The sequence below is a fragment of the Melopsittacus undulatus genome, chromosome 5 (genome assembly GCF_012275295.1).
Source record: "Melopsittacus undulatus isolate bMelUnd1 chromosome 5, bMelUnd1.mat.Z, whole genome shotgun sequence".
Classification (NCBI taxonomy): domain Eukaryota; kingdom Metazoa; phylum Chordata; class Aves; order Psittaciformes; family Psittaculidae; genus Melopsittacus; species Melopsittacus undulatus.
This window is the reverse complement of record NC_047531.1, coordinates 63,675,928-63,701,638: the sequence shown is the minus strand read 5'-3', so window position 1 is coordinate 63,701,638 and position 25,711 is coordinate 63,675,928. Positions and strand designations below refer to the sequence as shown.

Here is a 25,711-nt window from a genome sequence, read left to right as displayed (position 1 = left end):
CCTTAAAGAAGGTTGTCCTGTTGCTCAGAGAAGAGATTAAATCTGTAAGTAAAACTTATATATACATATGTAAAAAGTAGGTCTGCAGGAAGATTTCAGCCTACTCCTTATCTGTGAGGTGCAACCATAGGCTGGAAGATAAATACAGGAATCACAACCACAGGAAACCTGGGCTCATCAGTTGTACTGTATGTGAGTTTATCAAGAAATGTGCGGCTCTGTGAGCACCACCGGCCTAGTGTTCTAACAGATCTGTGTCCCACTGATGTCTGATTTTGGAGGCTAAGAAGATAATGCTTGAACTCAACCTTTTTCCATGTATATGACATTTTTAGGCCTTCTTTCCCTGTGAGGCTGATGTTGCAAGTTTTCTTTTAGGACACTTTTTCTGCATGATACTCATATGCTTTAATAACTCTAATTTAAAAAGAAGAAAAGAATATCCAGAAAACAATTTTGTGTGTTTGTGTTGTGTCCAGGTTTAATGCCCAAGTAAGAGCCCACATAAATGTGAAATACAGTGGAAAAGAGGACTGGGAAAAGGAATGAGGGATTCATGTTGGCAGTGGTGTATGGAAAGAGATTAATAGGCATGCAATAACAGCCACCCTTAATGGGAGACAGAGACCTCTCCGATCCAAAATAACGAGCAGAAGTGAGTTTCTTCCTTAGAAGCTGTTGAAGGCAAAAATCATTAACTTGGACAACTGCTGGCACTCTGGGGCTTCAGTACATTTGTTTTGAAGTTTTCCAGTCACTGGGAGATACTGGAAAAATATTTTCCTAGATATTAATATTGTTCTTGTAAAATATATTCCTAGACCAAGTAAGTATTCATTTAAGAGGGTGTTAGCAAGTCTATAAGTCTGTGTTTTTATTAAAAATCCAAACAAAATCCTTTTTTCTATAGTGGCAGATGATGGGCAAAATGTGAATCTGCAAGAGCAGGAGAGGCCTAGGCTCTGCTGTAATAGTTTCAGAAGAACATGCCTTGGGTTGTGTTCTGACTGCAGGAAAGCTACTTACTTTAAAAAGAGATTTTTTTGCTCATCTTACCTGTAAGACCAAGAATGATGAGTGTCTTTTAATAAGGAGTTGCACCATCAGCAGAAGATTCTCCGGAAGTGTTGGCATGGGCTCTGCCTTTAACTCTCTAAGAAGTCATCTTTCCTGCCATTTGGTCCTTTTCCTTTTGTCTCTCCTTGTTGCAGCAGCATTACTCATTTTAGGGTGCTGCAGACCTGTTACCCTTTGGTGCATTACCTCTTAGTGCAGTCACATACTCACCTGGTAGCAAGTTATCTCCTAAGGAACTACACTGTTGTAGCCTCACTGAGGATCTCTCTCCTGTATCATTGTAGAAAAAACAGGAATGTTTTAGAATAGGTAGAGTGGGATTAACCTCAATCACTACATGGATATTTGGAAGAGAAATCTGCAGTAGCACCATACTTAACCGATGAATTGCTGACTTACGCAGCGTGGGCAGCTGCAGTTCTCAGGCCAGCTGGATGCAAACAGAGGTGTAGATGGATCACATCAGTGAGAGTGTAGAGAGAAAAAATGTGAGGATGCCAGGCAGGGGCTAGAGAAGGGCTGTGAATGATATTATAGCACAAATAAAAACGAGAATAAAACATCATGATGCTGTCAGCACTTAATAGCAATCAAGAGTCAAGTCCAAATCCAGGGAAGTTACCAGCCTCATGATGCCTGCTGGGGTCCTTGGTCTGGGCCCACCAAGCGCACTCAACTTTGCTTCCAACAACTAGGTAGCTGTCACTTACCCTTCAACCATTTTAGAGGCTCTTTGGGGCAAGAATACAAATACTTTATTGGAAAAATGCAATTGTCAGTCCAGCATATTTCAGGATATTTTCAGTGCTGGTTTCTTGTTTTTTTCCTGTGGCTAGGTGAAGGGGCAGTGTTTCTGCACACTGTCACAGAGTTGGTTTTTTCAATGTTCACCACTTACGTTGAAGCCAAACTATAGCCTCATTTCTTTTGGGTTTGGACTGGCAGCAGAATAATTGCTGCAGCTGAATAGATCAACTATGTGAAATGCAGGTGGAGTCTGAACATGTCAGAGCAAGCAGTGCTGTCCAGTCCTCAACACAAAGAAGGAACCACAGACTCTCTTCCAGACTGCTCAGATGTATTTGCCTACTTGAAGAGCTGAGCAGAGAGAGGAAAATCAGTGCTCTTAACAAGTGGGGAGTTGGGGTGCTTCTCCAGGAAGATTTAAGGTACAAATAAATTTCACATAGAGCTTCCCATGCTGAGGTTTCATAAAGTAATGTGTAAAATATAGAAAGGTGACTTGGTAGGCAGTACAGAGCAACCACTAAATCGGTTCACATGTGTAACACCAGACAGTAAATTAAGGTCTTCAGGGCTGTGATTCCTTACCTCTAGCAGCTCTTGCTGGGGTGATCTGAAGGAGTTCCTATTTATTGCTTTCCACTTTGCCAGAAGTGAGCTGTCCCTCTCTGATAAGGAGCAAAGGCAACTGAGGAAGCTGACTTTTAAACCATCATCACATGCCTTGGCATAGCTATGAGTTAGAGCTTCTGAGTGTAGTGACTGGGTGGTATAGAAAAGCTGAAACTTTAAGGCACCAGCTCCTTTTGGAGATAAGCAGCTCTAAATATTCTTTACACCTGAGTGGGAGCATTCCCAGGCACAGCTACAGGTTGGGCAAAAAGGAAATTCAGTGCAGCCCTGCAGAGAAGGACTTGGGGGTGTTGGTCAATGAGAAAATGAACATGAGCCAGCAGTGTGCACTCACAGCCCAGAAAGCCAACTGTATTCTGGGCCGCATCAAAAGGAGTGTGACCAGCAGGTCAAAGGAGGTGATCCTGCCCCTCTACTCTGCTCTTGTGAGACCTCACCTGGAGTATTGTGTGCAGTTCTGGTGTCCTCAGCATAAAAAGGACATGGAAGTGTTGGAACAAGTCCAGAGAAGGGCCACGAGGATGATCAGGGGACTGGAACACCTCCCATATGAAGACAGGCTGAGAAAGTTGGGGCTGCTCAGCCTGGAGAAGAGAAGGCTGCGTGGAGACCTCATAGCAGCCTTCCAGTATCTGAAGGGGGCCTACAGGGATGCTGGGGAGGGACTGTTCATTAGGGACTGTAGTGATAGGACAAGGGGTAACGGGTTGAAACTTAAACAGCAGAGGTTTAGATTGGATATAAGGAAGAAGAAATTCTTTACTGTTAGGGTGGTGAGGCACTGGAATGGGTTGCCCAGGGAGGTAGTGAATGCTCCATCCCTGGCAGTGTTCAAGATCAGGTTGGATGAAGCCTTGGGTGATATGGTTTAGTGTGAGGTGTCCCTGCCCATGGCAGGGGCGTTGGAACTGGATGATCTTAAGGTCCTTTCCAACCCTAACTATTCTATGATTCTATGATTCTCAAGAGCCAGCATCTAAGGTAACCAGGAAAATGTTTACTTCTTGTATTTCCAGCATTCAACTCAGCAAATAGCCCCTTTTTCATGGGCATATGTCAAATTGTACATGCACCATCTTTTTACACTAGCACAAGGTATATTTATGGATCAGCCAGCCATTCACAGATTCAGTTTGCTATACAGGGGTTGGCTGAGGAAGCTGTATATGCAGTTGCAAGCTTGTCTGCATGTAAGAAGTTTTTTAAACTTTTACCTCTTCATATCTTTACAGAATCTAGTTTATGTAAAATGAAATGCTATTCTGATCCACTTGTTGGTAGTAGTTGGAACTACACAAAATACAGTTAAACCACAGACTGTATATACTTCATTCATATTTCATTATAGTCTCAGCTTAGGAAAGCTTTTCTATAAACCTGGTCTAATGCTTGAAAACTTTTTCAATGACCTGAGGTGATGAGTGGTTTTGCTGTTTAAATCATATGAAATACATAGTTGTAAAGAAAAATTGACAAAATCAGGCACTTTTTACTATAAGGATTTAATGTACAGCAAAAAATAAAGGAAGATATGATTGCCAGCCCCAAAGAGTTTGAGAAACAAGACAAAAAGTACTCAGAATGACCAGAAAGTGCTGAAATTTCCAATTGTATTTTAGTATTCTATGTATTTGCATTTTAGGCTTTCCACCTACAAGGTATAAATACCCAGGCTGTAAAATATGAAGCTAAGGTTCAGAAAGTATTTTGATTTTTATTAAGGAAAACTGAAAGTTTATGTCTGTATTTCTTCTGGGCCCATTTGAAACACGATGTCCTGTGTCACTTGCCCATACTGGGGATGACTGAAAGGCACTTGATTTGCTCTTTGGTACACATGAAGTTTTAGAGCAACTTGTCCTGTCATTTTTCCAGTGCAGATCCCTGCTCTGTGGCAGAAAAAATATATCAGGTAGGAGGGCTCTATCCCACAGAGGTAGTGACTTCTCTTGCTTTACCTGGCTGAGCAAGTATCTAACCTTGCCTCCTGACAGGTGAAATTAAATATTTATCTGTTCCATGCTTCCTCCTTCCCATACCTGGCTGACTGTGCCCCCTTAGCTCCTTGCTCCTTTCTTACATTACCTCTTGTCTTTTTTTGGTAGTGCTCCTGCTTAGCTAATCTTGAGCCCAGTCTCATTCAGCAGAGTTTGCTCTGGTGCTGTTACATAGGAAGAACCAGACTGAAGAGCTGTGATTTGACTGATGTGTCAGTGGTTTGTGTAATGGTAAGTGAAGAGGATCAGCTGATGTCCTGGTGCTGGCAAAATTAAAGAGTCTTTCCACTTCTAGCTAAAACGTCTGGGAAAATATTGGAACAATATCTCCAATTTTTGTTATATTGTTTTGCCAGTGACTGTGTAAAAGTCTGTAATTTATATCTGTTTCTAAGTCTTTTTCCCCCCCTCCATGTTCATAGCTTAGTTTTATTTCAATTGAATGAATGGAAACATAGCAAAGATAAAAACTATCCCCCTAAATGAAGGAAACTGTTAAGAGACCTTAAGCATTTACTCACTGCAGCAGTATTTGCTCTGTTCTGAACATGGACTCAGTGAGCTGTGAGCTGGCACTTTTACTTTGGTGTATTGAATTCCCTCTTTCTTCTGTGCTGAATTTCAAGTTCCAGTTGAGCTTAGAATGAAGCCCATGAAAAGACTGTGATATCAAGTGTCTCTTCCAACAGAGAAGCAAGGGAGCAAATAACAAATAATTGAATAGGAAATGGATTATGTTTCATGCTGCATGGCACTCAAGAGGAATCATTAGATGAGAGCTTTCCTAAGGCACTTTATATTGAATAGTGGTTGGCTAAGCTCTTTTGTTCCTGTAAGATTTTACATACATGTTTTCTTCAAGTTGCAGTTCTTTGCTAGTGAGAATCAAAGTTTACAAATTCTAATTATTTGGGGTTTTTAATAAAGGACATTGTACCATTGCTATGGATCTGACAAGGGACGGCTGGGTGCATGATGGTGGCCGTGAGCAAATTGAATGGGTGCTAGCAGTTACTGATGGTTTAAATTTGTCCTGAAGTCCATCAGATAATAAACTTTCCGTTAGATGATGAACATTCATCTGAGGCTGAATGCTACACTTGAGTTTTAGACCTTCTTCTGTCACTTGTCCTGAAGTCAACACTGAACAGGAGGCTGAAGGTAAGACACTGGAAAGCTAAGGTTTCAGATTAACGTTGGAACTGTAAAATAAGGAATATGCTTTAATCACACTTGCTTCATTATTACTTGAAGTCCATTGAAACCAGCAGAATGCTTAGACCCCTATGAGCTTATTGTTCCTGTTCTTTTGCAACTGCTGAATTCACTCAGCTGAAGCTGATAAATCCACACAGGTATCGGAGTTCCTACAAAGGAAGCACAACTTGAGACCTGAAAAAGTACACAACTGTACACAACTTGAGACTTGAGAAAGAGTCTTTTCCAGTCAAAGGGTGAGCTGCTGTCAGTGCTCACAAGCAGACATGTGACAGCAACCTGCAGGAAAGCAGGATTGATGAGTTCCAGTGCTCAGGCAGTTGCATTTCTTCCCATTCTTCTCTCCTGCTTTTCTCAGCAGAGTGGAGAAAAGAGAACATTAGAAGGCAACAAACATCTGAGGCTAGAGCTACATTTAAAGGTGAGATCTCTCATTTCTAGTCATTGTAGTAGCTCTATGAATTTAAACTGAACTTAAATGAAACTGCTAGGAAGAAAGGCACATAAAGCCTATTAAGTGATAAGCCTAATGGCCAAAAGCCTCTGACAGGAAGTGACAGTGGTATGCTGGTTAGAAATTGCCAAATGTCCTGTGATTTCATTTGGGCAATATATAAGATTTGAGTCTCTGTTTATACATATTTTTAATATATTTTCATGTGTGCATATATATATATATATGCATACCTGTGTGTTTCTACTAACTTGAGGTGGATTTTCAGATATCATCCTGCACCTTGTGTTGCAAACAGATTGGGATGTAAATGAAATCAACCCAGAACAGACCTAAAATAATACCTATTTAGTCTTCTAATCCTTTTTTTTTTAAATGCACATAAGAACATTGAGCTGTCCTGGGGATTCCTGGGTAAAAATGCAAGAGAGAAAATACCAGTATTGAAGCCCTTGTGCAATAGCATAGCTCTGGAGAATGATGACAAATTCTATCATACACCAAAAAGAAACTTGCATCATAGCCTCCTTTAAGTTCACTGGCATTCATATACTTAAGCTGAACACATCCATTTATATTACCATCCCATGGAGATCTCCCTTCCTTCCTCTTTGATGCATAGGGCTGGAACTTGGTGCTCCTTCTTTTGTTAAAAGCTGCCTAGAAGTAGAGCAGAAGTACTGGATTCTAAGCTAGGGAGTGTGCTTCACACATGAGCCCCTGGCTGCCACTGCCACCAGAGTAGGTGTTCTTGCTGGTGGGTTGGTGGGATCCTGCAACAAACCACAAAGGTTTTAGAAATCTCCACTCTTCTTCCCACAGCCCTGCCCTTCCTCAGCCTGGCAGCTGGGAAAGCTTTCTCAGTTAGACACTGGCTTTGTTTTTTAATCATCCTTTTAAATCATGGCTATTGGCCACAAGCAGAGGAAGGTACTGGGTTAGATGGATGTTTGGGCTGATGTGTTGTGCTGTTCTCAAGTTGCTGTTTTCTGTGTCTGGCTGCATGTTGAATCACATCACCATCTCCGGGTCAGTGAATAGGGTTTTGTGTTTCTGTTTTGCCACATCTCTCAACAGATGTGAGGTTTGAAAAATTAAGTTTTTCAGGGAGCTCTGCTCTTCCTAGGAACCCAGAGCAGATCTCACCTTCCTCTGAGCTTGGTATATGCTTGGAATTCCTGAATGAAAAAATATTCATTGGCTAGAGGTTTGAAAGCAGAAGGCCAGAGAAGAAGGAAGAGGTTTATCTTCTAAAAAGCTGCTTTGCCATCTCACTTAAGCATTTCCTTGGCTTAAACACCAGTAAAAGCAGTGGAAGTCCTTTGCTTTAAATCTGTCCAGTCCTTCCCTATGACACACTTTATCACCACTTGGTCCGTATTGGATTTACTCTCTATGCTAAATAAATACATCAGAAATAAATAGCTGTGGTAGTTTCCCCTGTTAAACAGTACACAAATTATTGCTTCCCCCTGCAAACCTTTTTTTTTCCTTTTCCCAGAAACAGCAAGCAGCTACATTGAATAGGTTTTTACACAAGGTTATTTTACAGGTCAGGAGGTTAGCTTACTTTTGTCTTTTTACTTCAGCTGTTTCAGAAGGAATTCTGTGTGTGTTCCTCCGAATTATAAAGGCTGGTAAGAAAGAGAAGCCTAAGTCATCCATTAATCCACAGGCAAAGTACTATTCAAGCAGCTGCAGTGAAAGCTCTCACATGCTGCCCTGGAAATAACCCCAGCCTTGACGTGGTAAGATGACCCTAAGTAAGGTCAGAAGCTCAGTTCTCGTTTTCATTTAAGCTTCTGGTTTTTAAACAGTATTTGGAGTTGCCCCTTATGGTTATGCTGTTCTCTTAAAGCAGATGTATCCTCAGACAGAAGGAGTGAGAGAGAAGTCCAGACTATCAGAGTTTTATCTGCTAAGCATTGCTGCTCTCTCATCTCACTTTACTGTTCTTTTTGTTTAAATATTTAATGACTATAACCCCATGTGTGAGCAGCAAGTGGTATCAGGATTTTAGCTTAAGCTGCTTTTCAGAGACAAAGCACTGGTTTTAATTCCTTCTGGAAATGGAAGTATTTGGAATTGTCCCAGCAAATTCAAGGCAGAGTGGTAATACTTGCCTGCCTGTATGCTTCTTCATGAACCGTGTGAATCAGAATGATCTGTGTACACAAAGGAAGAGATGGAAGCTCCTGGATGGGGTTTTCAGGAAGGCATAAAAAAGCTGGGTCTCTCTAGCTATCCTGATGGCCTGAATACTGAGTATGACACTTAAATGAGCCTTAGGTCAAACTTCTTTCAACTTTGAAAATCCAGTCTGTAGCAGCCTTCCATGTGCCTTGGGGTCAGCATGCAGTGCAGAACGTGCACCTGGGGGAGAGCAATGGGTTTCTGCATAAAACTGCCTATTTAGGCAAAATACAGCTGATAGTGATAGAGTTAGGCTGTGACTTCACCATCTGGTGTAAGTTAAGAAGGCATAAAAGCAACGATGATGCCATAAGTAGCAGTTTCTTTCCTTGTTACAAGCCCATCTATATAAGGGCTAGGGGTGGAAATCCCAAAACTCAACAAACAGTGTAGCTAGTACATCTGGCTTAAGGCCTGATACTACTATAAATAGACCATTAAGGTAGGCAGTAGGTATGAATACTAATTCCGTACCTAAATAGTTATGATTCAAAAAGGATTCAAAAAGTTTCAGAAAGAACTATCAGAGAATAAATCTCTCTAACATCTTATTTCTCTGAACTTGAGCAGTCTTATCCAAGTATCTGTAGTAACAACAGTGCCAGCAGTGTTACAGCCTCCAAGTGAGGCTTTCCAAATAAAAAATTACCTATTTCCAATTTAGTCACAACTGGTCCATACTAGAAGTTGAGGCTTAATAATGTCTTCTGTCAATTGGAAGAGTTAAGAAAGAAGTGATTATGTAGGTGCATATTTGCAACACATGCATGATGCAGGCAGTGTTCTCCTATGTGAATCCAATTGAATAGGTCAGTAGCCATTAGATTTACCGAAAGCACTTTGTACTGTAGCTCTGGTATGTTTCTTTGTGACATGTAACACCCCAGAGAAAGGTGAGCTTTTTCCTTCCTTAAATTAGCATTGCCCATCCTAACTGTGGAGGAGTTCAATAGAGGGGTTGAAACTGACTTGGAGATTGAATTACTCTCATTTTCTTTATTGCTACTGACATAATGTAATGCAAGGCTGATAAGTAGGGAATGGGATGCAGCCTGCAGCTTCCCATGGCCCTGGTTAATGTGGCCTTGGAGCCATCAGCAGCTTAAAGGAGCTGTGGTGCCTCTGGGGTTCTAGCTAGTCATCATTAAAATGCTTACGGAATGGCCTGCTGGCAACCACCCTCAAGCTGTGGTTTCTGTTATTGTGACGTGGAATGTCCTTTGTAACAGAAGGAAATTGAAGTAACAAAAACTACTGACATGATTGATTTGAGGTATTTTGTGCAATAACGAGGTAACATCATAAATAGCCTGCTGGAGTGGCACCTTCAAACTGGAGCTGAACCAGACTTTCTCACTGGCTTGCCTAAGGAACATTATTGATTTTCACATTCTATTTTTCATTTCTGTGCTGCAGCTTTTGTCTTTCCTGGTTTTAGGGACTCAAGCCAGGGTAGTTGATTTTCATTCTGTTGGAGAGGTAAGGAAAGGAAGGCTTCAGTATGCAACTTCCCCCCTCCTTATGGAATCTCTTCTTTTTTGCATGCATCAATGGCAGAAAAGGAGTCAGAATACTAAAAATGTTGGCTTCTCTCTGCAGTCACCCACCTCCCTGAGAATTTCTCTAAGAATGTGATTAAACCAAAGCACTTGTTAAGAAGTTACAAAGCAGAAGTGTCAAGCTAGGGAAGCCAGCGGGAGGTCTACATGCAACAGGGTAAGATGCTGATCAGCTTCAGACTGTATTCCATTTAACCCTGCAGCTTTATGGGTTACTATGTACCAAGCTGCTTCATGGGGGCACAGCCCTTATGAGAAGGCTTTACAATCTCTTTGTATCTCTGTATTTGATCAGACCTCCTGATACCTTCCTGTTCTCTGTCCCTTCTCCCCTCACCCCAAGTTTAGCTTATACCTGCTTATATACGAAGTAATTCCCTGTTCTTTCCTGGAATTGTTTTAAGTGCTGTCTTTGCAAAATGTGACTGATGACCTCTGCGGAAGAACTCTGGTGTTCTGATGTATTCACAGATGTCTTGTTGGGCAATACTTGGCTACAGAAGTGATAAAAGTCTGTGCCTAAACAGTTACCTTCGGACATTAGCAGTGCTGCAACATTTGTCATACTTCCCTTACTTATGCCATTCATTGGTTCTGAAGCCCTGGGAATTACTGAAATCCAGTTCCTCAGGCCCAGTTGACTGCCCTAACATCAAGGTTTATGTTGACAATGCCAAAAATTCACACATGCTGTCACACTTGAGCTTGCAGGAAATGCTATAAAAATAACTGCCCTTCTGCGGTCCTTCGAGTCACAGCAGCTCTCCCACTTTACATTACTGGGAGATTACCCCTTCAAAGAGAACTAGACAGCATGTTCTGCCATCCTTGAGTCCTGGGATTGAGTGATTTGCAGGGAAAGATACTGTTCTGCCTAGTCAATGGCATCTAAAAGGAGAAATTGAAAGTAAAAAATTCCCTGACAAATATAATCCCTGTTTCTGTGCTCTAAGTGTGGATTCACAGAAGCCAATAATTGCTCTTATCAGCGGAAAAATTATAGAGAGGGTGTGAGCAGCCCTTCCTGAGTATTGATCCAGCAAGTGCTGAGCTCTTATCTCTAAGTGTACATCATCCAGCTGCCTGTATGTACAAGAAGATTGCACAGCTCCCAGCTGACCAGAAGGGTGGATGTATAAAAGTGTAAATTGGTAATTTTTACTAGCAAAAATCACTACGGATAGCTGGCCACAGTTCCACACCTCCAGCACACAGGTATAATTTGGGAATCCATACAGCACATCAGGATTGCTGCCTCAGCAGTTCCAGGAACCTCTTGCAACACAGGAACTACTTATTTCTGTATCAGTACCACAAGCCATTAAAAACTTGGACTTACTGGATCTTATTTTTAGAATGATTTATGGGTATTTGTTTATTCATTTATTTTGAGGATTCAAGGTGGTTTTAATTGCACTTTATTTGGCACACATAGTTTCAAAATTAACCACCTTAAAACAGGAACGACTTTATGGGACGTATCTATTATGCAACTGTCACAAACACAGCCTCTTTCCATTTACTTCTTATTTCTCATAACATATTTTACAACTGTAATTTTCATGTCTCACATTTTTCTCTCCCATGGTTAAATCTTGACCATAAATCTTACACTTCTTTGTTAAAAATAATAGGTCTACTATGTTTCCTCATTTAGCAACCTGCTAGATTAATAGTGTCTTTAAAACAATTAAATATGGCTGTGTGGTTTAATATTCCCAGTTTTAGTGCACTGTGAAGGAGAGACTATAGTTATTTTCATTTATAGAGTGCTCATGTTTCACATGCTGTCTGGCAGTTTGTGTCTGACACCTTGGTACTGAAATCCCTTTCTTATGCAAGAAGGGTAATACCAAAGAAAAGCTTCTTGAGCAGCTTTGGACATCAGGTGACTGAAATCATTGGATGTGTAGAATTTTAAATGTGTTATCTCAGCAAAAAGGCTTGGGCAGGTTTGGATTGTGTAAATCAAGCTATCATAACATGAAGCTAAAGAGGAGGTGGGCTTTCAGGCTGCAGGGGCAATGTTTTATACCTGCATGGCAGCAGTGAGAAGGTGCTGTGGCACCTCCATTACCTGCAATGGTGATGGATCAGATTGCCCTTGGGCTGCAGCCAAGACCATGCTGCACGAGGATGGTAGTACCACTGGACATTCAAGCATGCAGGAAAGGACAGGTTTCCTTTAATATTTGGTTCTTCTATATCCAGGCTGTGGGGTTTGGATGGTTTGGGTAGGTTTGGTGTTTGTTTTTTTTGTTTGGGGTTTTGGGGTTTTTTGGTTTGGTGTGGTTTGGTTTGTTTTTTTCAGTTGTATGACTACAGCCCTTCAACTGAAAGGTCTTTATGCATGGCCTTTTTATTGTGCATTCTCACAATAGGCTCCAGTCCATGAATCATGAATGGGACCTGGGCCATCACTGAAATGCAAATAGGAACAAAGTTCAAAAATGAGGGTGTTCTCTTCAGCTGCATCCTGTGCTAAGGAACTTGTTTATATTGCTGTGGGTTTAGTGGTTGCACTGTAGGCCTCCTGCATGCCTAATGACTTGGGAAAAAAATAAATTCTCCTTTTCATGAAGCTAGCTGGTGTCAGGCTGGAAACCCAATCCGGTCATGTAGGTGCACTCTGGTTTCACAGGAACAGGATCTGAGTCTCCAGTCTCCCTGCCTCATGGAAGAGGATCTGCCCTTTGCTTACACTGAGATGAGGGCATGTTCCATCAAGGGAGAGAATGCTTAAAGGAAACCAAAGCCAAATTGCAGCAGACCTGGTATCTGGAAGTAAATGACAAACTGGAGGTTTAATGATCAAGATTAAAAGAGATTAAAAAAAGAAAAGCCCAAGCAAGGGATGTGTTCTTCACTTTGTGGAGGTGGCAAAGAAAGTTAACTAATGTGTAACTCCCCTATCTGGACTATCCATACCTTTCTCTACCCCAGCCTGCCTTATCTTTCCTTAAAGGTGTCCTCCAGGTCCCACTGCTGCAGCAGTTCCTGACAAACAGGCAACTGCACCCCTAGCTGATTTTTAGGGAAATGTCTGTTTTGGAAGAAAGAGAACTAATGCTTTCCAAACCAGCCACTAATTGAGAAAAGTCAGCAGATGCAGACTCGCCAAGAATGTACTAGATCAGAAACAGCATAGTATGTCAGAAATTCAGTAAATCCTAATGACTGCTAATTTCAGGAAATGTCACTGCAAAATTGATTGTTAAACTGTGTGAGTACACAACCAGTGAAGCCTATGATTTGTCTATTACTCCTATGATATAGTTAAGTTTACTAGGGGATTGTCTTAAAAAAATATATTTGAAAGCTTGCATGAAATAGCATTAGAACAACTCCTCTTTAGTTAATTTATCTCAGTTCCATAGAGGGAATATTGTTCTATAATGTTTCTCAGTTTGAATTCTTCTTCCAATTAAATGAAATTCTCTTGTGTTGCAGGCACTTGTGCTGGGAGAGAATGTGAGATTTCATCGAGACCACATTCCATAGCCTTTATAACCAGATAATGCCACGTTTTACTCCCATATGTATTATTCTTTCTGTGCAAATACTACCGCAGTCTTCACACTCTATAATTCAGTCCTGTGCCAAACCTTGGGTTCATCACGTGTTTGCAGCTGCCAGTCCAATGCATCAACCAAACCACCACAGAGGCTGCAAATCGAGGTGATGTCCTGTTTGCAAGGATAGTTTTAGAACTGCAGATACTTCAGATTTTTAATGTGTACATGGTATGACAGGTATATGTAAGTACATATGTACTTGAGATACAAGAAAATCTATGATTTCTTTGGTAAAAGCATGTCCAAACTTGGCTGTTGGAGATGAGAAATGTCTTGAATTGAACTTTCAAATACTTGAACACCTTGATTTACATTTGCTACAAACAGGGTACTCAGTCTTGTTTCTTATTAGAAATAGCTGACGACACTCCTATTTTTAACACTTGAGTTTTGCGTTCTTACAGTTCTGTCAAACCTCGTTTCTTTGTTTCCAAAGACCACAGAGCAAAGTATCTGCCCTGGCCTCCAGGTCTGTCTTTGGTGTATATTTGTTTCCTTGATGATCAGAAGCCTTTTTAGGTAATTTGGAACGCTTCAGCAACATAGGTGACACACACGGCCTTTGTTTTTAAGATCACGGGAACAGCACTACCAGATGCCAGCAGTTGGGTTCTCTGTGTCTCTTGTGTCAGGCTTGCTGCACTCAGATATTCCCTTCTCAGCCTAGTTCATCAGTGCTCCACATGGCACCTGGGTGACAAGATTGTTCCAGAGTTCGAGGATTCCAGGTGAGAGAAATGAGACACAAATAGAGAACTCTCAAGTAGTTTATTAATGTAGGAAAATATGGAGCTACTAACAGAGACAGTAAAGAACACTTCAGGTGTTTGTTATTTCACCAACCCCAAGGACCCTGTGATCAGGAAGCCAGCTCTGAGAATCCTCATGGCAGTGTGAGGTGGGAGGCTCCACCTTAGCGGGTGTCCCCGCACAGACAACATTGACCTGGGTGGTATGAGGGTCTGCCTCCTCACATCACCGGAGGCTCGGGCTTTTATACTAACAAAACTGCACACTCATTCTGATGCAGGGGCCAGCCTACATAGGAAGAAGAGGCCAGTGGTATCTAGAAAGGCCTACGGGGGTCGGCACTTTTCCAGGGATTTCTAAAGCATAACTTTCTGGGTAGGAGCCAAAGGTGGACCTTCCGGGGAGCAGCCAAAGCAGGCAAACAATACTTTTCTATCTCTGTGTGTTTCACCACGGGCCATTATCTAGTGTCCCTGACACAAAGATTCAGTAATGAATTTTACCTGTAATTAGCCTACGCAGAGCTCCAGACATTGTGCTGGTTTGTAGTTCACCACAGAAAAGAATCATTTGCAAAGCACTTAGCTACATTGGATTATAGAAAAACCCATGAGGAGATCAGTGTTGTTTTAGGGAGTTGAATAATGTGCAATAGATAAGGTCTGAGGTCACATTATGAACATCAGAGAGGGAAATAAAATGTGAAATAGCTGCACCAACACTGGCACCTGTTGCGTGCACTGGATGAGGGAGAAGTCCGCTGGGAAATGTGGAGTGTTGCCAAGTAATGCCAGTCAGGGTCCTAATTAACAGAAGCAAGCTTAGGCTGGCATGCTGGGTTTGGTGGCTCTAAAGGCACAAGCCTGGCTCTATGGCTTTGCAGACTCACTGGGTAAGAATTCACAGGGCCTCAGCCTTTCTCATTCCTGTCTTCGCAAAAAGTGGCTCTTGTGCAGGACACCGCTGCACACAGTCACAGCATCCTGAGCCTAACAGGCTGCATTCCATGTGCAGAAATGATCTTACACTGGGATTAACAGGTTCATATCCAGGCATTGCCTCTTTCTCAGGAACATTGCTTTTTTTTTCTCTTTTTGCAGGCTGGTATGGCTGAAATGGTCAAGGTGTCTCCTGAAAATCAAAGCCTGAGGTGTTCTCCTCTGAAGGGCTGCTGTGAGGCAACCCAGGGTCAGTAGAACCAGTATTTTTTCATGTAGATACAATGGTTTCTGGCAGGCAGTTGAACTTAAAGGATTATTGTTATTCAATTTGAAGGATTATTGGCTGTCACACATGTATCGTGAGAACCTCTTTGTGCTAGACTGAGGCCAGCAGGAACTTGCTTTGGTTGGTCGTGGCATTACCATGAGTTGTAATGCAAAAGGTACAATAGTGCAATGTGATTTATCATTGGGATCCTGGTGAACAATCTTTTGTAGCATGGGAGAATCCCAACCCTGACAAAATTGGGTCCTTACTTTGTGCACGGCAAAACCTAAAGGATTAGAAGTGATTTATCTCTGGCTCCTAGAAAGTATTTGACAACGTACTTGTTTGCCCCTTGGGAATACTTCTGGTGCTATCTGTTACCAACTTGTTATTGCAGTCTCCGCTGCATAACATCTTCTGGGAAAATGTAGGGACCAAGAGCTTATAGAAGGTGGAAGCAAGGACAGGCGGCCTGTGAAGAATACAGGGACATTGTCCAAATAGCTAGGGATCAGGTCAGGTAGGCTAAGGCCCAATTAGAATTGAGTCTGGCCAGGGATGTCAAAGGTAACAGGAAGGGCTTTTTAAAGTATGTTTCTAACAGAAGACAGATGTAGGATAACATGGACCCTCTCCAGAAGCTATCAGCAGAACTGGCTACTCTGGATTTGGAGAAGGCTGATGTTCTTAATGACTTCTTTGCCTCAGTCTTCACCAACAAGTGCTGTAGCCCTGTGCCCAAGTATTGGAAGACAGATGTAGGGACAGTAAGAATGAAGACCTTAGGCCTGCTGCAGGAGAGGATCATGTTTGAAATCATCTTAGGAACCTGAATGTACACAAGTCCATGGGACCTGATGAAATCCATCCGTGGATCCTGAAGGAGCTGGTGAATGAAGTTGCAAAGCCACTGTCCATCATATTTGAAAAATCATGGCAGACAGGTGAAGTTCCCGATGACTGGAAAAAGGGAAATATAACCCCCATTTTCAAGAAGGGGAAATGGATGACCCGGGGAATTACAGACCAGTCAGTCTCACCTCTGTGCCTGGCAAAATCTGGGAGCAGATTCTTTTGGAAGGCATGCTAGGGCACATGAAAAACAACAAGGTGCTTGGTGACAGCCAGCATGGCTTCACTAAGGGGAAATCCTGTCTGACCAATTTGGTGGCCTTCTATGATGGGGCTACAGAACTTATGGACAGGGCTGGAGCAGTTGATGTCATCTACCTGTTCAACACTGTCCCACACGATATCCTTGTCTCTAAATTGGAGTGTCTTCAGTTTGATAGGTGGACCACTCGGTGGATAAAGAACTGGCTGGATGGCCACACGCAGAGTTGTGGTCAATGGCTGAGTGTCCAGCTGGAGACCAGTAACGAGTGGTGTCTCAGGGATCGGTGTTGCGACCAGTCTTGTTCAACATCTTTGTTGATGACATGGACAATGGAATTGAGTGTGCCCTCAGCAAGTTTGCCGATGACACCAAGCTGTGTGGTTATGTTGATACGCTGGAGGGAAGGAATGCCATCCAGAGGGACCTTGACACACTTGTGAGGTGGGCTGATGCCAACCTCATGAAGTTTAACCATGACAAGTGCAAGGTCCTACACCTGGGTGGGAGCAATCCCATGCACAGCTATAGGCTGGGCAAAGAAGAGATTCAGAGCAGCCCTGCAGAGAAGGACTTAGGGGTGTTGGTTGATGAGAAAATGAACATGAGCCAGCAGTGTGCACTCACAGCCCAGAAAGCCAACTGTATTCTGGGCTGCATCAAAAGAAGCGTGACCAGCAGGTTGAAGGAGGTGATCCTGCCCCTCTACTCTGCTCTTGTGAGACCTCACTTGGAGTATTGTGTGCAGTTCTGGTGTCCTCAACATAAAAAGGACATGGAAGTGTTGGAACAAGTCCAGAGGAGGCCACGAGGATGATCAGGGGACTGGAGCACCTCCCATATGAAGACAGGCTGAGAAAGTTGGGGCTGCTCAGCCTGGAGAAGAGAAGGCTGTGTGGAGACCTCATAGCAGCCTTCCAGTGTCTGAAGGGGGCCTACAGGGATACTGGGGAGGGACTATTCATTAGGGACTGTAGTGATTAGGGACAAGGAGTGGTGGGGTCAAACTGAAATGGGAAGTTCAGGTTAGATATACAAAAGTTGTTTACTGTGAGGCTGATGAGGCACTGGGATAGTTTGCCCAAAGTGATAAATGCTCCATCCCAGGCAGTGTTCAAGGCCAGGTTGGACAGAGCCTTGGGCAACATGGTCTAGTTTGAGGTGTCCCTGACCATGGCAGGGGGGTTCGAACTGGATTATTTTAAGGTACTTTCCACCCCAAACCATTCTATGATTCTATGTTCCTGATGGGTTTTGGCTGCAGAAGGCCTATGTCAATGGATGTGGGTTTCCATCCAGGCTGGGCAACACTGGCTTTTGTGTAGCAGGGATTAGACTGGGTGCTGAGGTCCCAGCCCCACAATGGAGAAGTTGCTTTCTGGCCAATCTGTGGTCACTGGGACTCTTGGTAGGTGTCTTACCACAAACACAGCTTTTGCTCTGCTGCCGTGGGTTAATAGGAAATAGGGAAACTTGGGGATGTGTCACAGGTTGGAGAGCTCCTCTTGGAGTCACTGCTGGTTTGGGCAGCTGGTGTCCCTGCCTAGGCAGCTGATGAGGTGCACAGCTGGTGATGTTTTTCTTTTGCAAATGTAGAGTCCCAGCCTGGTTTGGGTTGGAAGGGATCTTAAAGCTCATCCAGTTCCATGCCCCTGCCATAGGAAGGGACACTTTCCACTGGAGTAGGCTGTTCCAAGCCTTGTCCAACCTGGCCTTGAACACTGCCAGGGATGGGGCAGCCCCAGCTTCTCTCGGTCTCTTGTAGCCCCTTTAGGCACTGGAAGCTGCTCTATACTCTCCCCGGAGCCTTCTTTTCTCCAGGCGGAACAAGGGGCGGTGCCAGGGGCGGAGCGGTGCGGGGCCCGGTGCGGGTTTATTAGAGCGGCAGGTCGGGATGAGCGGCGCAGGCAGGGCAGGAGCAGCGGCAGGAGACAGCAGCGCGGTCACTCGCCGCCCCCAGCCCGCCCGGCTGCCGCCTCCCCGGGGCGCCGGCGCCAGTGGGGTGCAGCCGTGCTCCCAGGGACGGCCCCGGCGGCGGGGCGGGGGGGAGCGAGGAGGAGGAGGACGAGGACGACGGCAAAGGCAACGACGGAGGAGCGCGGCCGCGGCCGGGAGCGTGTGGAGCGGTGGCTGGAATCGGGATGGTGCTCCCGCCCCTCTGGGTACTGGCAGCCGCGCTCCTGGGGCTCCGCGCTGCAGCCGCTCGGCAGGTGAGTGCCGGAGTCCGCGGCCCTTAGATTCCCCCTATCCCCTCCTTCCTGCCGGGACATGCCCTGGGACCCGGCCCTGCCCACGGCTTCCATCTGCCCGCAGCCCCGGGAAGCTGCCGAAGCTGCGCCCCCGCCCCCCGAGTCGTTCCCGGCCTTCGTCCGGAGCGCTTCTTGCGGGGCTGGGACACGGGTCCCGGGAGCTGTGACAGTTTCGGCAGGCGGCTCGGGAGCTCCTTCTGCTGCCGCCGTGTCCCGAGCGTTTTCCATTCGTCGCCGCTTCCCGAATTTCTGCGTCCCGCTTTGCCCTCCCTGGTGGGGAAGCACCGAGCCCGGGATAGACTTTGGATGGATCCCGCAGCAACCCCCTAGCAAAACTGGACCCCCCTGCATCCTCTGGTCCGCACAACGTCCCCCAGGGTCAGACTGGACCCCACAGCAGTCAGATTTCCCTTCGTGTGCCATCCCCAGGTCCGGGATAGAGACCACTGTCTGTCCCTGCTGTCAGCCAGGACATCAGCTGAATTTCCTCTCCTCCAGCATGGAGAGGAGCAGAGCTGTGAACAGGCATACCGGGCACCCGCATTTCTGTCAGGGGCATTGAGGCATTTTTTGCCACTTTTGCCACTGAGCTTGCTTTTTGGCACGGTGTCATGGTGTCTAGAATGGGTCTTTCAGAAACAGGATTTCTTAGCTTTATTTACATTCAACTTAGTACGGACTCTGTTAGTATATTTATGGGAACAGCTAGTTTAAGGAGGAAGCCTTCCTTGGAAACCAAAAGCAGAAATGTACAAAATGTGGTATAGATCAAGTTATTTTTTTAGGTTCCTAGAAGCTCTCACAGCTTAAGTAACTACACTACTGACTTACTGCATGTGTTTGTTTTCTCTTCTGCAGACTGGTAAAGAACAACAGACCCAAATAGGTAAGCCTTTTGAACTGTTATTGCTCCTATCAAAACAGAAATAAAAGAAGCTCAACAAAGGAATATATTTTCAGGAGAATGATCTGTGTGCTGGTGAGCATTCCCTCATGTACCCTCACACAGTCACCACCCAGGGGCATGTGTAGTCTGACAGTGATGTGGCATGTTATAAGGTCAGGGAAGACCTTATAGAAGTCTTCCCATACCTAAAAGTACAGGAAATCTGGAGAGGGACTTTTGACAAGGGCCTGTAGAGACAGGACAAGGGGGAAGGCCTTTAAACTGACAGCGGGGAGATTGAGATGAGACGTTAGGAGGAAGCTCTTCCCTGTGAGGGTGCTGAGGCCCTGGCACAGGTTGCCCAGAGAAGCTGTGGCTGCCCCATCCCTGGCAGTGTTCAAGGCCAGGTTGGATGGGGCTTGGAGCAATCTGGTCTAGTGGAAGGTGGCAGGGGCTTGGAACTGGATGAGCTTTAAGGTCCCTCCCAACCCAAACCAGTCTATGATTCTGTGGCTCTTGAGTTTACATGTCCTCTCATTGCATGTTTTTGCATCCAGACACATCTGTGCTTCCCTTCTAAAATATTAGGTGCTAGTGTAGCACTTGGTGGAAGAGGTTGGGGAAAGATGAGGAAACTGGGGAGGCGCAATGGGACTGGACCCCAGGCAGTTCTGCTTCCAGGTGCCATCAGCCCTCCAGTTCTGAGGCTTTGGCTCAGGTTTTGATCTGAGCTTTTGTTCAGATAAGTATTTCAAGTATTCCTCTAGATTTTGGAGGTCTCGTCTCTGGCAGTGCTGCCTTCTGGGCTTGGATTGGTTTCCACTGTGATCAGTGGATACTGGGAACTGGGACATTACGTACATTTAAACCTCCCTGGCAAACAGGCTTTTTTTCCAGTGGTATGCTGATTCTGTGTTTTATTTCTGTTTCCATGATAAATGAATTCTATTTGAATTTCAGAAACCATAAGCTATACAGGAAGGCATAATTTAAATTACACAGTATATCAGACCAAATTCCTCAATCTGGAAAACAACTTTGTCCTTTAACTTCTTCCTTTCTTTCATGGATTGTAGTTGGGAACATTTAGGGTGAACAGGAACTGTGGAGGGAGATGATCTGGAGTGACAGAGAGTGAACTGGGCACCCTGCACAAAGCCATGATTGATGCATGATACAGGGCAGACTCTGTCTGGTTCTTTTGGAGCTGATGGGATCTCTCCGTCCTCCATCTGGGAAGTGTATGATGATGAGGACATCAGTTGGTAGCTCTGTGCACTCAGATCCACAGGGCCATGGTCCCACATGTCCTGTTGGGACATGGTGTTGGTTGGTACCCAGCCAAAAAGCAAGCTGCTGGCATGTCTGTCTCCCTGGTGCAACCCCATGGCATCTCCATGGGTTTTGGTGCAAGCCAGCAGGAGTCCAGTGCTTACCGAGACCAGGCTGTCTGTGAGTGACATGTTGAGGGCACATCTGTATTTTCTAAGTACAAATAGCTAGTTCACACTTACAATCACTGGGATTTGTCCCACATTATTAACCACATTAATGCAGAATTCTACTTCTGAAATGATCCAGATTGTTGAAAGAGAAGGACCAAAACTGCTTTGTTTTTTTTCTGGAAACCAAACCAGACATGCTTTGGGATAACCTTAATGGGTTTCCACATTGCTATTCCTAATTGAAATATTTCCACATTGCTATTCCTAATTGAAATATTTGCTAACAATAGAGAGGGAGGTTGGTTACTGCACATAGTAATTAGTCTCCACTGGATTGCTGTGGCTTAGAAAAAAACTGATACTGCCAACACTTTGACTAAGTGGACATAATTTCACAGGTCATGGTGATAAGCAAAGGAGCCCCTGTGATCAGTTATTGTTTGTTCACAAGTCAGTCCTCTTTCTCCAACACAGAAGGCTGGAAAAAGGAGAGTCCTATTATCAAAATCCATGCAGTGTGAGCAAAAACCAAGCAGAGCAAAGAGCACTAAGTGAGGTTTAAATGCTTTTTAAAAGAAGAAGAAAAGTAACATCATTAAACTTGGATAGCTTGGTTTAGACAGAGGCATAATTTGTCTGAACTTACAGAAATTCCTCTGTTTCTGTTAATGCCACAGTTTCAGCTTAGACTGTACTTCTAATATCTATGTTCTGAAGTGGATGTCAACGCATTTGGAATTCTGCTGTGGACATGAACAACCTTTGATCAATGTCTCTCACAAAATTTTATGCCTAAAAAATAATGCTCTTCCAAATGCAGGTGACTGAAAAAAAAAATGTAAGACTTCCAAGCCTCCCTTGTCTGCATTTGTACAGCTCAAAGACAACTGCAGTGAGCCAGTGGTGTGAATTCTTTGGGTTCATGTGTGTTTGAGGGAATAAAAGTAGGGGCAGTGCTCCTCCAGGCTTCTCCAACTAATGATGTTTTGGCATACAATGAAAGTATGTGATGTTCTTCCTTAAGTGCTTCCTTTGAACTTAAACACTGTGAAAAGGAGCAGCAGTTTAAAGCCACATAAAGAAGAAAATCTGAAGTGCTTTTGCTGTTGCTCTGTTTCTTCTCTGATCACTGCTGTAAACTGAATTAGCAAAACAGCCATGAAATTCTAGCATAGGAAAGGGAATACTTACAGCTGGAATAGCGTTTGCTAAGTCCATCCAGTCTATGGAAAAAGGGTGATGCAAGTCAGTGGAGGAGTTGAGATGTCTTCAGTATTCAGGCATGTCACATTTAATTTTAATTGCGTTTGAACAAAAGGCATTTCCTCTTCCAGCTCAGCATTTAGAGGCTCTGGAAAAGGCTTTTGCTGACTCAAAAACTTGACAGTTCTTATTTTCCACCCTTTGTTCCTACACTCTTGTGGCTAGCTGGCTGTTCTGGTTATTAGCAAAAGAGCTTGTACTTTTTGCCCCTGCAAGCAGAACTCTGGAAGTGCTGCTGCAAGTGTGCAGAGCAATTTCTCCCTTGTGCAGTGAGCACAGAATCTGATCACCAGACACTGGTCTCTGGTACAGAGCATTCCGCTTTCAAACCAACCCAAAAAAAGCCATGCAGAGTCTTGGCAAGGTAAGAGGAGGAAAGTCGGTCTGGAAGGAAATCTCATCGTCAAAGCACTGGGAGCATGGGGATCTGGATTGTTGCTTTGACCCAGTTAGGATGTGCAGCCCAACAGCTCTGCCTCCTGTCTAATTAATACAAATGAGTGTAGAGTTTTAATTTGGTCCCTTCTCTAATGACAGATTAGCAATCCTGACTCTGAATTCCCAGTGTTTTAGATGGGAATTATCTTAGGGATAGTGTCCTAATTCAGATAGCAGGTGTATAGCATGATCTTATATGTATATGGCTGTGTTGCAGTTGGCTGCTGCTGAAACTACACCATGACTTGTGCCTGTGAGACATGGAGAGCGTCATCAGAATGAGGAACTTTACACGTGCCTGTGATGCATTATTTGTGTATTATGTAAAGATATTTACAATGCAAGAATTTAAATGTCCATGTAGATCCTACTATGATTCTATGATTCTACTAGTACCTGTCGTGGTACAGCTGGTAACTCAGAACCATGCAGCCTCTTGCTCACTCTCCTGCTTCAGCCACTGCTACCAGGAAAGAGTAGCTAGCTGCTGAGCTTTTCCACTTAATTCCCAGCTCAAGTGTGATTCACACTGGGATTGAGTAAAAATTAGCTCATTTAATTAAGTATATTTATTTGAGGAATTCTCAGCAGCACTCAGCAGGAGTATCTGAGCTACCTAATCATGGTATGAAATGAAATGAAATTAAAAGCATCAGTAATATCACTCTAATATTGCTTTAGCCAGTTCTCTGAGGAGGAGAAGAGCTAGGCAATAATTATTTCTGGGCTAAGTATCTTTTTAACTCTCATATGGTCTAACACACAGGCAGTAGGGCCAACAGTTAAGCAGTTTGACCAACAGCTTGACCTGGCCTGGGAATGTCTCTCCTTCTCCTTTTGCAGGATGAAAGTCAGACAGAGCATATCCTGATTACTTCCAGATTACAAAGGTCTCACAGAAAAGATAAACTCATTTGACAGACTTGTTTTAGAGTGGTGTGAAATTACTTCAAGGCAATGGGAAATGTGTGTGTCCTGCCATAGGGCTGCAGAGGTGATAAGCAGTAACAGGAGATGACCTTTCTCTAAGCAGAAAAGACTCTTCCTTTTTCTCATCAGTACCTAAGGATAGCAGGGAGAGGAGAGAGGAAAATAATTCTCTTAGGCTAATAATGCTATTTTCAAAATACAGGTAAGGGACTACACAGAAAGAGAGTTTTGGGAGACTGAGGGTATTATATTCACATAGGCAAATTCAGATCCCAGTTGGAAGTCTTCTAGTCAGCTAATATTGCTTATTAGGTAGGAATCCCGAGCTGACCAGTGAGAACCACCAAAACATTATAGACAAATGGGACTTACAGTGCTGTTAAGGTTTTTTGCTGAGGCTCTGTTTCTTGCCAACACATCTGCTGAAGCAGGTTGGCCTTGGGGTGGCATCCAGGGCAACTGATTGCCCATGTCCTGGTCTGGCTGCGCTGTTCAGGTACCTGGGGATGCTGTGACACACTGATTTAGAGGTATTACAGCAGTCATGTTTTGGAAGCGAACCTTGTGTTTAGGACACGTTCCCTTAGCTAGGGGCCATGCCATTCAGCTTCTCTAGTATTACCTGAGGACTTCTTTGGTTCTATCAACACAGAGTGGTTTTGCTGGTTTTATGGCTTCTGTGTAGTGCAGGATTTAGGTGCAAATTTGTTAAGTTCTATGTTGGTTGGCTTTTTGTTTTGTTTTTTTTTTTCATAATTATCTTCTCTGCTGAGCTCTTACTCAAGTTTATATGAAGAGGAAGGGCAATAGCAAGTAGATGGGTAAGGGGATTTGTTGGAGGAGATCTGTACAGAGAGAAGTTATTGCCTGTACCTCTCCTGACATTGATTCATTTGTCAGCAGTATGTGATATCCATTGGATTCTTTTCCCTGTTTTCTAAGACTACAGAAATGTCTGTGCAAGTTGGAGTTATAACCAAGTATGGCACTTGGTTTTCAAAATCTGAATGGAGGTCTTGACACAAGAGCAATCAATTCTGATCAAGGCGGATGAAGGAGTTACAGTACATTTCATTAAAGAGAGCTCAAATGGTCACTGTCTCTTCTGTGGCTGTTAAGCAAACCTAAATCCCAGGAAACTCCCCAGATAAATGTAAATGAGCATTTCGAGGTTTTCTCTGTAAGTTTTATGAAAATAGAGTAATGAAAGACCTACTTCTTAAGAATTTTGGCACTTGGGAGGGTATTTTGCATGTGCTTCATGTATACCCCAGTGTCTGTGGTGTGTGTTTGCTTGAGGTGGGCACAGCTGTTTGTGTTTGTCCACCTTGACATGATTCCCTGAAATTTGAAATTCTGCTCACATCATCCCAGATTTGTTGTTCCTTGCTCAATGTGACGATTTGTCAAACGCTTTTCCACGTCTTCCTTTTTTTTCCTCTTAATGTCTGTGTAGAAGTAGCACAAAGCCCAATTAGGAGTGTTAAAGGCCTTGTTGGAAGGTACCCAAGTGAAGATCTATAAGCCTGAGTGTTCCAGCTAAAGAGAGCAGTGACACATACTCTGTGTTTGCCTACGCTGGTTGGGTGCGCTAACTTCTAGGCTAGCTGTCTAGAAGTTAATATAATGCACATTGGTGTGGTAAGTGGCACTGTCCCCTGTCCTTTTCAAAGCTACAGTGGGTTTGTCATCCTTCAGCTGAGCTTGTGGGTGGAGTGATTTAGAGTAGCTCCAATAGGAATCCTAAGTTGACAATTCTGAGAGGTGAGATGTGATGAAGAGGGTTTCTATGCTTGTGGCATTTGGTGTTAGGCCTGACCATGCAGTAGTTGTGGTGTGTTGGGCATCAAATGAGTTGCTGGAGAGCTCTCCAAATGAGTGTAGCCCTCAGCAGTCAAGCCATGGCCCACTGGGTCTTTGCATTTATCATCTGTCCTGGTAACATGCACTTCTGTAGCTGCATGTCTAGTATCCAGG

At 43.9% G+C, this 25,711-nt stretch overlaps 1 protein-coding gene across 1 annotated transcript in view; it reads left to right on the top strand.

Annotated features, from left to right (window-relative positions):
• Nucleotides 1-18,444: 18,444 nt before the first annotated feature.
• Nucleotides 18,445-25,711, top strand: part of ADAMTS3 (ADAM metallopeptidase with thrombospondin type 1 motif 3) — a 99,997-nt gene continuing 92,730 nt past the window's right edge. Inside the window, exons 1-2 of the mRNA XM_005144135.3 lie at nucleotides 18,445-18,733; nucleotides 19,631-19,658. Coding sequence (XP_005144192.1) covers nucleotides 18,665-18,733; nucleotides 19,631-19,658 — 97 coding nt within the window. The 5' untranslated portion in view covers nucleotides 18,445-18,664. The remainder of the gene's footprint in view (nucleotides 18,734-19,630; nucleotides 19,659-25,711) is intronic.